Raw genomic sequence first — 18183 nt, 5'->3', positions numbered from 1 at the left:
GGTATTTTACAAATGAGGAGACGCTTTAAGAGATGAACTGAACAGATCCAAGTTACTGTTGATAAACGTAGCAAAGGCTCAAAATCAGAAATTCTAGCCCTGCATTCTTCACTCTTTTCAACTTATCACAGTAGTGTCAGGGCTAAGCACATGAAATAAAAATCAACCCTCCCCAAACAGCAAGTCATTGTTCAGTTCATCTGCATTACACTAATATACAGCAAGGGCAAGATACCAGCGTTAGAAGCCTTTTCTGGAAAAAACTTCAAGGTTTCTCAATTACCAATCTTCATGGAAAGAAACCAGAAGGAAAAAATGAGCTATAAGAACAAAGTTTTGAAAGAAAAATATGTATTAAAATATATTCTATGTGGACATTTGAGTGAATTTAGTGAGATACTATACATAACATAAACCAACAGGTCTCATCAAAGATAGTACAAAGCAACTCAGCACGCAACTGCACACCTTCAGTTCCAGCACTTTGGTGGCAGAAGCAAGAGGATTGTGGGTTTGATGCCAACCTGTGCTACACAGAGAGCTTCAGACCAGCCTGGGCCACGTAGCAAGACAGTGACCCCCCCAAAACAAAGCAAATAATAAGTGGGCCTATTTATTAATCCTAAAGACAATACCTGCCACATGTTTTCAATATAAAAATCATATTCTGTAAACTCTTCTACAATGCTATTACTTTAAAAAAGAATGCTCTGGCTGGGCATGGTGGCACATGCCTGTAGTCCCAGCACTTGGGAGGCAGAGGCAGGCGGATCCCTGTGAGTTCAAGGCCAGCCTGGTCTACATAGTGAGTCCCAGGACAGCTGGGGCTACAGGGAGACCCTGCTTCAAAAAGGCAAAAAAATAATTTTTTTTTTTTAAAAAAAAGCATGCTATGTATTTTAGGCATATTTACTTCCAGTATTTTTCCTTTGTAATTTTATATACATGTTCTCATCTATGTATATAATTTTCCAGCCTGACTTTTTTCACTTCATCTGCTGTCATACCCATTTTACACATTATTACTTCCTCTGCATAGCCATTATTTTCTCCAGGTAAAAATAATAAAAATACCAAATACTACTAATTAAGATGTATTTCTTTTTATATTTTATTTATTATTTTATGTGTATAAGTGTATTGCAAATTATTTTTTATTATCTTATTCATTAGTTTTATTTTATCTGTACAAATGTTTTGCCTGCATGTATGTAAGTGCTCGCAGAGGCCAGAAGAGGGTGTCAGATCCTCTGCAACTGGAGTTAAAGACAGTTGTTAGCTCTCACGTGGGTGCTGGGAACTGAACCTGGGTCCTCAGGAAGAGCAGCAAGGGTTCTTAACTGCTGAGCCATCTCTTCAGTCCATATCCCCATGTGATATATTTTGATCATATTCAGACCACCACCCCTATCTGTACCCCCACTTACTACACCCCACCCAATTTCATATATATATATATATGAACAGTTACACTAGACAGTCTCTCTGTCCCCAAATGCCCTTTGGTGTGGGTTCATCACTAGAAACTGGTCAATCTATTCAATGTCTCACCCTGAAATAAAACTGACTCTACTCTCCCTCTCCCAGCAGTTGTCAGTTGCCAGTAGTTTTTCATCTAGGGTTGGGGCTTCTTATCCACTTCCATACCTATATGCTGAGAGATTTTGTCCGGCTTGAGCTTACATAGGTCTTGTGCCTGTTGTCACCATTGCTTTGAGTTCATATAAATAACTGCCCAGCTTGTCTGGAAAATGCTGTTTCCTTGTGGTCATTCACTACCTCTGGCTCTTAAAATCCACCCCCCCCACACCCTTTTGCAATGATCCTTGAACCTTGGGAGGCAGAAGTTTTATGTAGGTGTACTATTCAGGGCTAAGCACTCTACAGTCTCTTATTCTCTATATGTTTAATGGCTGTGGGTCTCTGTGCTAATCATCATCTGCTACATGAAGAAGCTTCTCTGGTGAGAGTTGAGAGATGCATTAACCTATGGGTATAGCAATAAGTCATTAGGATTTAGTTTACTACTATGTCTGTTTAACAGAATACTAGTAGCAGATTCTCCCCCTATGGCCTGTCATATGGCAAACCACAGGTTCCTAAGCCTGATATCAATGTCAGGTATGGGTTCTATCTTGTGAAGTGGACCTTAAAGCCTACCAGAAAGTGGTTGGTTACTCTCATAACATTCATGCCACTATTGCACCATGGGCATTTCTTGCCAGGCTGGTTGTTGTAACTCGAGATTCACAGCTGTGCAAGATTGGTTACTTTGTTCTTCTGGTAGCATGCATAGCACCTTCCAGGACAATGAAAGCTAGCCAGTAGAGATATGGTTTTGAAGTCAGCACCAGCTTGATTTCCAGGAGCAGGACTTTGTTGTGACATTTTGAAATCATGTTTTAAGCCCCAACCAAGGAAAATATCCTTATTGTCTATAAAGTGAAGTATAAAATGTAGCCATGTTTTTTATTCTTTATAGAACATTAGAACTGATATTGTTATGGATGCTTCTTTCAGTATAAATCCTGCTGTGGACACAGGACAGGTATGTACTGCCTTATTACTAGTATACTGCCTCTGAATGTTCCAAATGCTGATCACATTTTTCTTGTTCTGGATACAGTTTGAAAGACACAACTCTATTTATCTGGGTATCACTAGTTCGTCTATCAGCTAAAATTAGCTTCCTGTCTCTTTTGTTATTTTTATACTTAATAATGTGGTCCAAAGGATGAAACAAGTAAAGTGTGTGCACTTCAAAGAGAGAAGCATGAGTTCAGCTTGGGCTTGTTGGCTTCAAGTTTCCTGTGAGAGAGCCAAGTGGAGCTGTCAAGAAGAATGTTGGGTATTCAGGTCTAAACATCAGGGCCTGAGCTAACGTGTTTGAGAGTGAGCCATGGAGAAGTCGTAGTTGAAATCACATGAGAATCAGGATCATGACAGGAAGAGGAGGAGGGAGGAGAATGGGGTAATACCAATATGATATTTGGGGCTTTAACTCCACGGTGAATAATCATGTAAGTATATGCATAATCATTCTAATATAATCCAAATATTTAGCACATTACAAATATAGCCAGAAGTGATGGCACACACATTTAATCCCAGCACTTGGGAGGCAGAGGCACAAATATAAACAATATCTAAGTTTCTTTCAGCATAACAATGTCAGGAACATTCAATCCTAACATTGATTCTTCTTGAGTCTCATTTTTATGGACCCAATTTTTATCCAAATGGCCACTGAACTAAATATACAATCAGATTATGTTAGAATTTAGTCTTTGGAATGAAGAGAAAGAGGGACAGATGGTGGGATATAAACCCACTGCCAAGAAAATTTGCTGAGAAATTCTCTTCTAAGAGAGAACAGATCCAAGACCTTGTTGCTACCCTCAGAATGGTCACTAGTAACTGAAAAACAAGATGGGGGGTTATTTGTCTTTACACTCATTTAATGACTTTGGGGTACAGATAATTTATGCCAGCATTGGACCACAAGAGTATCAGGCATCTTTTTCTAAAATCATTACTGTGAAAATGACTTACCCAACCATTGATAATAAGCATTATTGTTTTTAAAAGCAAGTCCAGTCATTTTCCTGAAATCTGCCCAGGGATTTCAGAAGTCATTGCTCACATCTACAAGTATAATATGGAAAACTAGAGAGACCTGGACTCTAGAAAGAACTGGCCCCTTAAAAGAACAGCATCCTTAGTGATACTTGGAAAATCATAAACATCATAGAAAAAGTGGAACTCATTCCTTTCTCTGTCTCAGATTGAAGGGGCATTTGTTCAAGGTCTTGGACTCTATACTCCAGAGGAGCTGAAATATTCTCCTGAAGGAGTCCTATATACTCGTGGTCCAAACCAGTACAAAATACCTTCTATTACTGATGTCCCCGAGGAATTCCATGTGTCCCTCCTAACACCAACACAAAACCCAAAAGCCATCTACTCTTCTAAGGTAAGTGTCTATGGTCGGTCTTCATGCAGTTTATCATCTGTACATGTTCTGAATATGTTGGCTAAAGAGAGTTGTGTGAGTAGTGATGATGTAGCTTAGTGATAGAGTACTGGCCTGTCACACATAAGACCCTGGGTTCTGTACCCAACATCACACACACACGCACGCATGCACGCACACATGCATGCACATGCACACATACATTAGGGTATGTAGCAATTTATCTTATAACAAAGTTGTTGGAAGAGTTCATTGTCAAAACCTTATGCTGCAGTGGGACTTACAGGTGTCCAACCCTTCCACAGTATGGTCCAGAATGAAAGCTGCTCTTGTGTGGCTGATCCTCACTTGTGAGTAGATGAATGCTGATAGATGAAACCATCTGTCTTCATTGAAGCATCCTCCATCCATTCTCCATCCAGTTCCTACACTCTCCCACCACATTCCCAGCTAACAACCATCTGTAACTCCAGTTCAGGGGAATCCGATGCCCTCGCCTGACTTCCGCAGGTGTTTCATTTGCGTGTGAATTTGCAGTGTAAGTGTGGGGACCTGAAGCCTAAGTGTGAGTCAAAATGCCTTAGCGAACTTGTTTCAGCTTTGTAACAGTTACGAAGAAAACTGTTTAAAAAATTCTGGAAAGAGCCTGAGGATGAGTTAAGATGGCATACTGCTTTTCCAGAGGACTTGGTCACTTCCCAGCACCTATATCTGGCAGCTCACAACCACCTGTAACTCCAGCTCTTAGGAATCCAGCTTCCTCTGCTGGCCTCCATAGGAACCTGCACTCATATGCACACACACATGCATGCACATGCACACATACACACACACACACACACACACACACACACACGGACTGGATTAACATCCTCCTTTAAATGGTAATGCTGTAATCTGTAAATAGCAACTCTGTAATCTACCCTCCACTCTCACCATGCCATTTAAACAATGGTCCCCAAGGTCCTTAGTGACCTCAGCACTATTGGACACAGTGAAGTCTCTTTAGCCTTTAACCTTGTTGACCTCTCATCAGATTCGTCCCTACTGACCACTCCCTCTTTAAAGCAGTCTCCGTCATTCCCACAACACTTCCTTCTCCTTCTCTGTTTGCTTTTTATTATTGAAGATTCCCCTTTCAACTTTAAATGTCCATATGCTGGGACTCCATCCTGGATTATTCTATAGACATTCCCTGAATAATCTTATCCACTAGTAAGTAGCTATAAGCATTTTGAGAACAAGGTCTATGTTACCCCTATAACCTTTAATCCCAAAGCACTGTCTAAACATGAGAAATACCTAATAAATATTTCATAGGTTGAATTTATTTCTGTACTTATCTACTCAAATCACATCAATCATTCTTCTCAAGACCCATGACATCAGCCTCTGTATTTACACACACACACACACACACACACACACACACAAACTCACAATCACACTCACAAATACACACATCAAACCCACACTCACACATACACACATTCACACATACACTTGCACACACAACACACACACACTCATACAGATGCACACATACACACACACACACACACTCACTCACTACACCATACTTTTGAGAGAGGGACAGAGGTTTTTTCCTTTGTCTTTGTCTTGAGGTCCTCTAGGTAAAATTTCTCAGGTAAGTTCCTGTAGGGAAGGTGCATTCAATATGGCGCCAACCACCTCAGTTGGGGGAGGAGCTAAGCAATTGGACCAGGGACAAAAAATAAGAAAAAGTGTAGGTAATTGGAGACTAACCAGGAGGAAAATGCGTGAGCACCTGTGATCACCATAGTAGTGCATTGAAAGGAGCCTGCGTGCTCTACGTGACCTTCCACAGGATTGGAGGATAGGTTCCCGCCTATGCTAATGATTGTGGTTTTTGCCTTTATATGCGTTGTAACACTTACAATAAACAAGTTCCTGCATGACTAAACTCCCTGCTTCGTCTGAGATTCTGAGAGTCTCAGGGAGGCGGGTGAATGGGCCAGCAGCGCACTTACCCCTCCTCGGCCCCCATCACTGAGCTCCACGTCCTGCCTCACTGGCAGCTCGGCAAGTTCCTGAATGGAGTTTTTAATTTAGCAGATCATAGCCTCATAGAGAATCATAAAATTAATTTACTGTCACAAACCACCATATTAAGTTAATAGAATACAGCATCAAAGGAAATATCAAAATGTTTTGTATAATAGGTAAAGGAATTTATTTCTTAGATGCTGTGCGTGTGTGTGTGTGTGTGTGTGTGTGTGTGTTGCACAATGAAGTATGCTGGGAAAATAATGAGCTGCAAAAATTGCCATGGTTTATGATTTAGAAAGTTGGAGAAATGCTGCTCTGAAGAATCTGTACACCATTTCAACATTGAATGTAATCTCAATATAGTTTGTCTCATAAACAACACAGAGTAAGGCGTAACCTCCTCAGTCAACCCCAATAAGCATCACAAGTTTAAATCCATTCCGGAGTAAGTTTCAGAATAAACAACTTTTAGTTTCAATAGCTTCGTAAAAGATTAGGCTGCTCAAAAATTAGGAATTAGGAAATGGGCCAGGCATGGTGGTGCCCGCCTTTAATCCAAGAGGCAGAAGCAGGCAGATCTCTGTGAGTTCAAGGCCAGCCTGGTCTACATAGTGAGTTCCAGGACAGCTGGGGCTACAGGGAGACCCTGTCTCAAAAAGACCAAAAAAAAATTAGGAAATGAAGTTGGGTGGGTATGCAAGTGGAGTGAATCTGGGAGAGTTAATATGATCAAAATATGAAATCCTCAAAGAATTAATAAAAATATTTTAAAGGACTTATGACACAAGAATTTCCTCTTTAGACTTCATTAAAATAAAATTTAAATAAATCACAATATATTTTGTCAGAATATAGATTATAATTTTATTTTTATTGAAAATTTTTGATTTTTATACAGTATAGCTCGATGGTATTTTGATCCCCTCCTCTAGCTACACCTTCCCCTTATGATGCCACCAAATTTAATGTACTCTCATATATAGAGAGATATAGATAGATGATAGATAGATAGATAGATTGATACATGATAGATAGATAGATAGATAGATAGATAGATAGATAGATAGATAGATAGATGATAGATAATGTGGCCTAAAGAGTCTGATTTGTGTCCCCAAATGTCCTTCAGTGTGGATCCATTCACTGGGCCCTCCAAGAGTTCCATCCTTGTAAGACACTGTCTCTCCTGGCCCCGCAGCCATCAATTGCCAAAAGTTCTTTAAGTTGGGTTAGGATTTTATATCTACTTTGCCATGTCTATGCTGAGATTTTTGTCTGGCTTGAGCTTGCATAGGACTTGTGCATGCTGTCACCATTGCTGTGAGTTCATGTGAGTAACTGATCAGCTGTCTGGAAGACTGTTTCCTTATGGTCATCCACCCCTCTTGGCTCTTACGGTCTTTCTGCCTCCTCTTCCACAATGAGACTGGGTAACTTATAATGAACACAGATTTGTTTGGGTCCTGGTTCTCAAAGCTGGCCAAGTTCAAGATCAAGGAGCCACATCTGGTGGGGCCTTCTTGCTATACCATAATGTGGAGAGGATATAGAGTGGTGAGAGAGCTGAAGGCCAAGTTTGCTTTTATAACAAACCCACTCTTGCAGTAGCGTCAATTCATTCATGAAGATGGAGCCCTTAAAGCTCCTATCTCTTGATGTTCTTACATAAGAATAAGTTGGCAGCACATAAACTTAAGTAGACACATTCAAACTATATAGCAGCCGGCTGACGTGGCTAGTGTGTAGGGAAAACTGATGCTAAACTACAGTAGGGCACAGTGCATGGCTCAGGAGTGTGATCCTAAGCCCATTCTTAAGAGTACTGAGCATTTGGACAGTTACCTCCATTCCTGATGTCTCTGTATAAAATGGAATAACAGTGGTGCAGTGGTGCAGGCTTTGTAAGAATTGTAAGGGTTGAAAAACACAGCCTACATAGACTGCTTGAGAGTGTGGCCTGCACAAAGCCAACTGAGGATAACGTTGGCTGCAAATACCACTTAGATGCATTAGTTACTTTTGCATCACTGTGACCGCAATAGTGGTCAGAAACAACTTAAAGATTTTTTTGGCATATTGTCTCCGGAGGATCCACTCCATCATGGTGGAGAGAGTGGTGGAGCACAGCCGCTCCCATCATGACAGCCAGGAACAGAGACCTGGGAATGCGACTCTCTGCTGGCTTTCTCCTTTGTCCCCCTTTTATACTGTCTGGGCCTCCAGCCCATGGGATGGTACAGCCCACACTCAGAGCAGGTCTTTCCAACCCCAACCCCTGAGTTAATCCTGTCTAGAAAAGTACTCACAACCGTACCCAGGGATACGCCTCCCCAATTTCCTAGGTGATTCTAAACCCAATGAATATTAGGTAATCACACTATGTCATTGCTATAACTAATGAATGGGTCATCCTAGACATATGTTCACTCATTCATGTATTCATCAGGTTTGTAAGCACCTGTGTATGACATTTAAGTCATAAACAGGAAAGATGTGAACCTGCATTAGGTCAAGGTGGTGGCATTGTTCCTCAAAGCTTTCTGAGTGGCTACAGTGGAATATCATTCGTCTATTCCTGGCTAATTCAGGCCTCTTGAGGAGCCTGTGATAGCCAGTTGCTTCTCCTGTAGATTAGCCTGCAGGAGGCACCAGCCCAGCACTGTGTGTAAAGTCTAGTTTCACCTCATAAATTAAGGAAATGTGGGGGCTGGAGAGATGGCTCAGCGGTTAAGAACACTGGTTGTTCTTGCCAAAGACCTGGGTTTGAATCCCGGCATCTACATGGCAGCTAACAACTGCCTGTGGCTCCAGTTCCAGGGGATCCAACAGCCTCTTCTGACCTCCACGGGCATTTCATGACATGGGTGCACTTACCTACATGCAGGCAATACACCCATACACATAAAATTTTTTTTAATTTTTTTAAAAATTAAGGAAATGGGTCTAGTTTACACACTAGTCTTTGCAAGTTTGAGTGGTTTCCTAGGACCCAATTAACTCCAGATCCCTGGTACATTTAGATTTCTGGAAGATTAAGACGTATACTCTGAGTTATGTCAGTCTTCCATTTGTCAAGCCTCCCAGGCGTGGACATTCTGCTTTCTTAGGAGCAGACAACTGAGGCATGGGGGTCAGAGCCCTGTTGTCTAAACCTAAAGACCTCCACCTGACCCACTTCTGCCACATCTAGCCGTCTCACCCTGTACAGGACACTCAGAATGCAGAGCACACACTCCCCCAGGTTGTTGGCAGGAGTCAATAGTCTAACGTATAGCACTAGTATCATGTATAGCACTAGTATAATCACATGCTACATGATGACATCTGCTCAGTGATGGACCGCCTACACAATAGTGGTCCCTCGGTCTTCTTTGTATAGCTACAGAATGAGGAAATTGCTCAATAACACATTTCTCATAACATATTGCCATTGTTAAGTGGCATATGACTATATAGAGAGCCATGGCCACAGGATCCCTTCTGCCTACTTCTAAGCATCCTGGCCTACCAAGGGCAAGAGGTCACAGCGTGAGAACCTGTGGGCCTCTACTGCCAAGGACACTCAAGTACTGATGAGGGCAGGGCTGTAAGACGTGACTGGACCAGTATAGGTGGAATGGTGAACCACCTGATACTGGCACTCAGAGGCCTTGAAGTCTCCCTGGACCAAAATACCTCCACCAGCTACCTACTTATTTTCAGCTTTACTAGAGACTTGACTCATAGGCATATTACATGAGTTAAGGCATGCTTGAACTATTAAGGCAACAGAGTAACTACCAAATATAAGACTAGGAAGAAAGTGATGTAATTCACAGTAAAATCCCTTTCATGGCTTCCCTTGAGCCAATAATAAGACAGCTCTAACATGACTCCCAAATCCCTACATATTCCACCTTACCAACCATTCCCAAGCCTTCCTGTGCCATCCTTTTTGTGCTCCAGCTACATAGCTTTCTTCAGTCCCTTGGATGGAGCCAGCTTTTCTCTTCCTGACACCTTTGCAATGTCACCTGCATTAGTCAGAGTTCTCCAAACAAGCAGAACCAATGGGCTCTATCCAGGTATATGTAGGTATACACATATGCATATGTTGTACATATGTATACATATTATATGTGTTAATATGTGTGTATATATGCATCTGTGTGCCTATAGAGAAATTTATTTTGAGGAATTGGTTCACCCAGTTGTAGGACTGACAAGTTCAAAATCTCTAGGGCAGTAAGGTGACAGATGAGAAAGCCAGGCATGGTTCTATGCTGATGCCTTAAGGCAGAATAATTCCTTCTTCATGGGGAAAACATGTTTCTCTTCTTAAGGACTTCACTTATATTATCAAAGCTAGTAGTTTCTTAAAGTCAATGTTAGCTGGGCACGGCAATGCACACCTTTAATCCCAGCACTTGGGAGGCAGAGCCAAGCTGATCTCTGTGAGTTCAAGGCCAGCCTGGTCTACATAATGAGTTCCAGGCCAGCTGGGGCTACAGAGAGAACCTATCTATCTCAAAAAGACCAAATAATTAAATAAATAAATAAATAAATAAATAAATAAATAAATAAGTAAATAAAGGTAATGTTAATCACATCCACAACGTACTCTCTCAGCAATGTCTACACTGGTGGTTAACCAGTGTACCCAAGCCTCATCAAGTTGATGCACAAACTTAACTATCACACTGTCCTTCTTCCTGGGACTTATCCTGCCTCCTTCACCTGACAAGCACCTTCTTGCCTCATACATCAGTGTGAAGTCACTTCTTCAAGAAAAGCTAGCTTTGCTTTCTCAGTCCATGTAGGTGCCTACGACTGTCTTGTCTCATAGCGCTTTTTATTTTTCCTTGTGTCCACTCATTTTCTCATGCACCCTGCTCCTACTTGTACATATGCTCATTCAGAGCAGGGCCACACAGGTTCTGGTCCCCACAGCAGAGCTGCTCTATAGCTCATAGAACACATCAGACACATCAGAGAAAGGTTGCCTACACCCCTCCCAGATTAGAGCCTGATAAGTGGGCTGTGGGCTGGAGATCACCCCCTGACTTGACAGCCCTGTGCAGAAATCATCCTGTATAGGCAGACAGAAGAGTGCCCAACAGCATGTGAGACAATGCCTTCTATGAAGGATAGAATATGTGTCTCCTCAATACAGTGGTCAAGGATGCTTGGGCTTTACCCCAGGGGACCTCTAATTCAAAGACCTTCAATGGCAGGTGTCAGTCACCAAGGGGACACATCAAAGTCTACTGGAGGGTTATGTGTGCCTTGAAAAAGCTTTGACTCATTATAGTATTCTTCATAGCTTGGGAAAGCATTTAAACCGTGTTAATGACTTAATTCATACTAAGAAAGGTAAATCCTTGGCACAAACCCTACTAAGAGTATCAGCGATTAATAAGACATTCCTATATCCTCATCATCCTTTAGAAGCCCAGCTGGCACTGTGGGTAGCCTCAGCTGCAACCACACTGTTCCCTTGGGCATGAGCATGCCAGGCTTTAGTTAGGCTCTCACCATTGGCAAATGCAGCCAGCTTCGGGATTACCACTTGGGCCTATCTTTCACCAGAGTGAAGCTCTTTTGAAGCCCAACCAGTTCCCTAAACAAATAGAAACTGGCTTTGTAGATGAGGGTCAGGTTGTTCTGGAATTGGTCTTGAGAATGTTAGAAAGGCCATGGTCCTGAGAAAAGTATGATCCCAGGGAGGCAATGGTTTGAAAGAGGCAAGAAACAACCAGAACATCAACATTTGCTGAATCCTTGTTGGATTCATAGATTAACCATTCTTTGTACCCATGTATGGGTCAGGCACTGGACAAGGCAAAGAAAACTGCCCAGAGCCAGTCAGAGGGCCTACAAGAAGGATTGCTGCAGGGATGGAAGGGAAGTGACCCCTTCGGATGTGCTTCTACTTCAGCTCAGGTTAACTCCCCTCTTCCCCCATGGGCTGGCTGTCCTAGGCTAAATCTCATTTTGTCTCCTCTACCCCCAGGGCCTTGGTGAGGCTGGAATGTTTCTGGGGTCTTCTGTGTTCTTTGCCATTGCTGATGCTGTGGATGCAGCTCGCAAGGAGAGGGGCTTGCCCCCAGTTTGGGTGATGAACAGCCCTGCCACACCGGAGCTGATTCGTATGTCCCGTGTGGACCAGTTTACAGACCAGGTATGAGACTCCTCCATCTTGTCTGTGAATATCTGCAACCCCTCCATGATTCTCAGTGCTTGAAGGGACAGAGGACACGTGTCAGCTCAAGAGTAAAGTCACAACCCCATAAGCCTTCATGTGAAAAACAGAAGTAAAATTGTAAATTTTCAAATAGGAAGCTAAGGGATTTTTTTATTTATCAAAGGGAATGTGGGTTTTCAAGGGCTAAGAAATGGTCTTTCCCATCTGGGTCCTGAAAGGGCTGCAGTAGACACAGCACCTTCAGCCTCAGTCCTCCTCGTCTTCCACTCAGACGCAGGAGAGGGACTGCACAACATCACTTCCTAAGTACGGCACGGTACTGTAGCCATGAGCCACATGTGGTCACTGAGCCCGGAAACAAGCCTATCCACAGTGAGATGCACTCTTAAGTGCTGAATATACACTGCATTTTAAAGACTGGTTGCTGAAAAAAATAATGTAAAATGCTTTGTTAGTAATTTTACATTAAAATAGGAAAAATAATTTTACATTAATAAGATGATAAAATGATAATATTTTGGTATGTTGGGTTGAAGTCAACTGTGATTAAAATTAACTTTGTATATGTATCCTCCAGTGACCTAAGGTTTTCCAATTAAGCCTCCACACACATGTAAAAATTCTACTCCAGTTTCCACCCCAACACTGGGGACCAACCTTCCAATGCATGAAACTTTGGGAAACAGACCACATGCAAATCATACAACAGATTTATTTTTTTAACATGGCTTCTAGAAATTGTAAGAACACGTGTGGCTCCCACCCATGGCTTGAATCACCTTTCTATGGGGACTGAGGCTGCTGCTGTGCACAGCCCCTTTTGCACCCAGGCTTGAGCAAAAAAGACAAGACTTAGAGACGTTGGCAGGTGGAGTGATTTGGAGGCTGGAACGAGCCAAGGCAGGAGCTCAAGCTTTTTTTTCTTTTTTTATTGAATTTTTATCGTTTTCACACAATGTAGTTCGATGGTATTTCGATCCCTTCCCCTACCCGCACCTCCCCTTATTGCCCCCCCCCAATTTAATGTACTCTATTATATATCCAATAAGGCCTATAGAGTCTAATTTGTGTCTCCAAATGTCCTTAAGTGTGGGTCCATCCACTGGAGCCTGGTTAAACTACCAAGAGTCCCATGCTTGAAGGAGACTGTCTCTGCCCCTCCCAGTAGCCATCCAACCGATGGTTGCCACATTTTCCTTAGGTGGGGTTGAAGCTTCTTACTCACTTCCTGATATCTATGCTTGGATTTTTTCTGGCTTGAGTTTGCATGGGACTTGTGCATGCTGTCACCGTTACTGTGAGTTCATATGAGTAACTGACCAGCTGTGGGAAAACTGTTTCCTTGTGGTCATCCACCTCCTCTGGCTCTTACAATCTTCCTGCCTCCCTCTTCTTCAATGATCTCTGAGCCTTGGGGGACAGAAGTTTGATATAGGTGTCCTATTAAGTGAAAGAGCTCAAACTTTTAATTGCTTAAAAAAGAAACTTTTATAAGGTCCAGAATTCCAAGTACATGCCAAGAAAGAAAATGGGAAAGGAGAGGCAATTTCTTAAACTGCTTTCATCCTTCAAGTATCCTTCCTCCCTGAACCCTCCCCGTGACCCCAGCCCAGTGGACCAGGCCACAGTCTGTCTGCCTTGCTATCATTTCATTTGTCTCCTGGACAACTCCCTACCCCTATTTACCTGTTTGGCTCAGCTCAACAGGTATATTCTATATACTCCACTATATGCAGCAAGGCATTAAGATGGGCTGATGGCCAGGCCTGGTGCATACCTTTAATCCCCACACTCAAGAGGCAGCGGCCGGCCTCTCTGTGAGTTCAAGGTCAGCCTGGTCTATAAAGCGAGTTCCAGGCCAACCAGAACCAGCAGTAAACAGTGAAACTTACCTCAAAAAAAAAAAAAAAAGACGGGCTGAGGGAGAATCACAGTAAATAATGCACGTTCATACTCCCAAAAAGTCTGAAGTCTAGCGTGAGGCAGACACACGGAATGGGGGTATGACTGTACAAATCTTCCAATGCTGCTCACTGAGGTGGTGTGAGAAACTGTGAACTGTCTACTCATCCACAGTATTTTCTAGTCCTTTCTTCCCAACTGGATCACAGGCTTCTCTGGAGCAAATGACATGTTCTATTTTTCTTTCTTCCATTATTGAAGTTTATAAAATGCTGACAAACTGGAAAAGATTGGAATGGTGCACCAGCTTTGAAATCAGGTGACTGGTTCAAATCCTAGCTCAGCCACACACTATATCTTCAAAATAGAGAAAAGTCTTACCTGTGACCAAATGTATATGAAATGAACTTGAGTCTAAATGGGATTAGCATTCTAGTTGCACAGATTATCAGCTGAACAAATGCTTGTAAAGACTGTTATATGAACAATTTCTTATTGTGCCCATTAGGGCTCAGACTTCCAGTCTTACGGTTGTCTTTTTGCTTGTTTTTTGGAGTTTGTTTTGTTTTGTTTTGTTCTTTCCTTAAACTCAACACCATAATGGAGAACTGATCAAAGAAGAGTCTTGACTGAGTCACAGTAACACACAAGGACAGGTGTCTAGGTTTGGCAAGGGTGCTATAAACATGGACACATTATCCCAGTACAGTATCAGCTGAAACTTCCCTAAACTATCAGGCCTGTACAAACTTCATTTGATTAAATAATAAAGCATTCAAAATGCATGTGGAAGACATTTTAGCACAGACTATACTAAGGGTATACTAAGGCAATCGTAGTTTATTATGGGATATGTGTATGCATATGTGTGTCCACGCTTTTGTCTGTGTGTGTATGTGTTTAAACTGTTAGAGTCATTCCTCCCCAAAAGTCAAAACAAAAGAAAGCTGAGCACAGTGAGATGCACAGTCACATATTTATTCAACAATTTTTTTTTATGGAACGCTTAAAAAACTTTGGTCAGACACTTACAAAAGTAAGTAGAATAAGGGCTCCACTTCATGGAACTTATAGCTTAATGATAAAGAATCTGAAAATTAAAGTGATACCAATAGAAAATACCAGACCAAACAAGTGTAAGTGAAGTCCTAGGGAAGGTGTCAAGAAGAGAGCATTCAGTTAATGGATGAGAGCAAAAGGAATTCCAGGTGGAGAGAAATTTAAGGCAAAGAAGAATCGGGGGCAGAAAAGCATCAGGTATGTCTTAAAACACAGATAATCTGGGTTGCCTGGAGGACAGACTGTGCAGAAGAAAATCTAGAGAGTAAACTGGAACACTAACCAGAGCTAGATCAGTCACCAATGTAAATGTAAATGCATTTTATCCTGCACAGCAGGAAAACCTTTGAAGGTAATGGATCATAGGAATGATGTAACTGGGAAGAGTCATCCAATAGATGTTATAACATGACTTAGCTTGAGAGAGGGCAGTTGGAAAGCTACTGTGATGGTGGCAAAGGCTTGAGCAAAAAGCCGCCAAAACAAGAAGCCCAGTTTTAAATGTTCCAAAAATCATCTGGGAAAAAATGACTGGGTTTTATGAGTGAGGCCTTCCTTTTAAATGCCACTTTTTTAAAATTTAATAACCATATGATTAGAAGAAGCATTTCATTACAGCTTTAACATATTCAGTAACAATTTCCAGAGCCAGGATACATCTCTTTCAAAAGTGGCTGTAAATTTTTAGGTTCACAGCTGAATTAATTCAGTTATACAATACTGAAGTCAGTTTAAACCCTGTAAGACATAAAACAAAAAAAATCAACAAATTAAAAAGAAAAGACTTATATTTGAGGAGGAAGCATAAAATTTTACTTCATGTTAATTAGTACAGGTGATGAACATTACCATTGAAATCTATCTGATGACTTTTTATCCATACTCAAGTGCCAAGGATCCGAGTGTAACCAAATGTGACTGGTAATAATCAGATACATAGAGATTAAAGACACATGTACAAACATCTAAGTGTTGGTAACATTAAAAATGTAGGAAACAGCCGGGTGTGGTGGCACATGCCTTTAATCCCAGCACTTGGGAGAGAGGCAGGCAGATCTTTGTGAGTTTGAGGACAGCCTGGTCTACATAGTGAGTTCCAGGACAGCTGGGGCTACAAGGAGACCCTGTCTCAAAAAGACAAAAAAAAAAAATGTAGGAAACAGCATCTTTTAAAATGAAATGGAGATCTTCTTTAAAGGGTAAATCCCACTTTTAAACGGGTTTTACATGTTTCTCAAGCAATCACAGTACAGAAGCCTATGACTGTGGCTCACTCTGACCCTGTTCTCTATTGCTTTTCTGTTTCAATTTTGGTGAAAACTTACTTCCCACTTCAAGAATTTTAGGTTCTGAGCCAGTTACAGTTTATCTAGAAAATATTAATAATGTCAAAAGACTCAGTAGATTGAACATACAGAAACATTTTCAAATGTATTTTCCATTATTTAAATATGTTGATTCCCTATGTTTGCTGTAGTATTAAAAATAACCCACACCTCTTCAGTTTCTTTTCAGCTGAATAAGTAGTGTGTGTGTGTGTGTGTGTGTGTCTGTGTGTGTGTCTGTGTGGGTGGGTGTATGTGTGGGGGTGTGGGTGTGTGTGGGTGTGTGTGTGTATCTGTGTGTGAGAGAGTGTGTGTGTGTGTGTGTGTGTGTGTTGTCATCTCTGTTTTATTATGTCAAAGAATTAGATTTTTTTATTTAGCCAAAATTACTGAATTCCTGGTTGGAAAAAAAACATAAGCTTATAAAAATTAAGCAAATAATGTTTTTGAATAAATGTCTTTTGGAAAAAGAAACTATTTTGCCACCAATTAGCCATATGACTAGTTTTAAGTGGGTTTTTTTTTTTTCTGTTTTTAAACCTTAATCTTTTTTTGACTTTTTCTTTTAGGTTCCGTGAATGGATTCTAAATGCTGTAAGCCTTGGTCCATCCCTGTTGCCTAATGATTAGTGTTCAAGAACGGAAGAGGATATTCTGGTGAATTTAAGGACTTAACAGGTCATCATTATAATGATTATCTGAAACACATAGAAAAGTGAGGCAACTCTTAAATTTTCATGTTTTATATTTACAAATATCTTGTCAGCCCAATCATATGTACTATAAGGAATGGTGTTTGTAGAACTTCACAGAAGAAATGTTTAAATCAATGTAATCAACATACATTTTCCATTGTGTGAGGAATTTCTGTGCCGATTCAGTACAAAGAACGAATGGCCATATGTTCCTATGCTGAAGAAAAACAATAGAAACAAGATTTTGTAGTTGTTTGGCTATAGTTTGTGACATTCCTTCCTTAAGATGCTATGCCTAAAATGGTTTCCTTTTATTTATCACTAATGTGTATTAAATAATGGCACATAAGAAGCTATAATATGTGGTTCATTTGCTTACTTTAATGCTCAAGTTTGTTAGAAATATACTTGACTTTTTCTAAGACTCTCAGATATCAACAAGCTGTTGAATAAGGTAGAGTTGCCCCTAGGATGAGTTGAAAGGGGACACTTTGAGAAAACTGCGAAAGCAGCTCCATAAAATGATAGAGATTCTTGCCGTGATGCCAACGCAATGTTGAGCATAGGTCCACTCACTGGACTCTTGCCCCATCTCTGTGTTCAAAATGAATAATGCTTGTATCTGATTTACCCAAAGTAAATGCTGTTGAAGTGAAATTAGCCAAATATCTGCAATCAATATGCCTATGAATTAGGTCCAAAAGACAAACACTCAGTGTCCCTTTCAGAACACATTCAAAAGTTGTCCAGTCTGGACTACTCTAACATTGGTTCTAACATACGAACAACACTAAAAGCAGACTCCTTTTGTCTCATTTTTATGGATACAAACATTTTAGTAGCCGAAACTTTCAACAAGACAATTTTACACATGGCATCACTTAGTAAGTCCTTTCGACCCAACGTCTTATTTGGATTCCTGTTCGCTCCTTCTCACCTTTCCCTTTTTGAGTGCCTCTCCCTGCTACATGTGCCAATTGCAACACAGAACAGCTTGTGTGAAGGTCAAGTGAA

General features: G+C 41.1%; 1 protein-coding gene across 1 annotated transcript in view; it reads left to right on the top strand.

Annotated features, from left to right (window-relative positions):
- LOC103734384 (aldehyde oxidase 3-like) overlaps window positions 1–17125 on the top strand; it is a 104714-nt gene extending 87589 nt beyond the window's left edge. Inside the window, 4 exon segments of the mRNA XM_029563514.1 lie at window positions 2483–2548; window positions 3785–3973; window positions 11997–12164; window positions 17044–17125. Of these exon segments, the coding sequence (XP_029419374.1) occupies window positions 2483–2548; window positions 3785–3973; window positions 11997–12164; window positions 17044–17052 (432 nt within the window). The 3' untranslated portion in view covers window positions 17053–17125.
- Window positions 17126–18183: the final 1058 nt, after the last annotated feature.

Source organism: Nannospalax galili, unplaced genomic scaffold, assembly GCF_000622305.1.
Source record: "Nannospalax galili isolate Female #2095 unplaced genomic scaffold, S.galili_v1.0 scaffold610, whole genome shotgun sequence".
Classification (NCBI taxonomy): Eukaryota; Metazoa; Chordata; class Mammalia; order Rodentia; family Spalacidae; genus Nannospalax; species Nannospalax galili.
The sequence above is the reverse complement of the archived record's forward strand: the minus strand, read 5'-3'. Positions and strand labels throughout refer to the sequence as shown.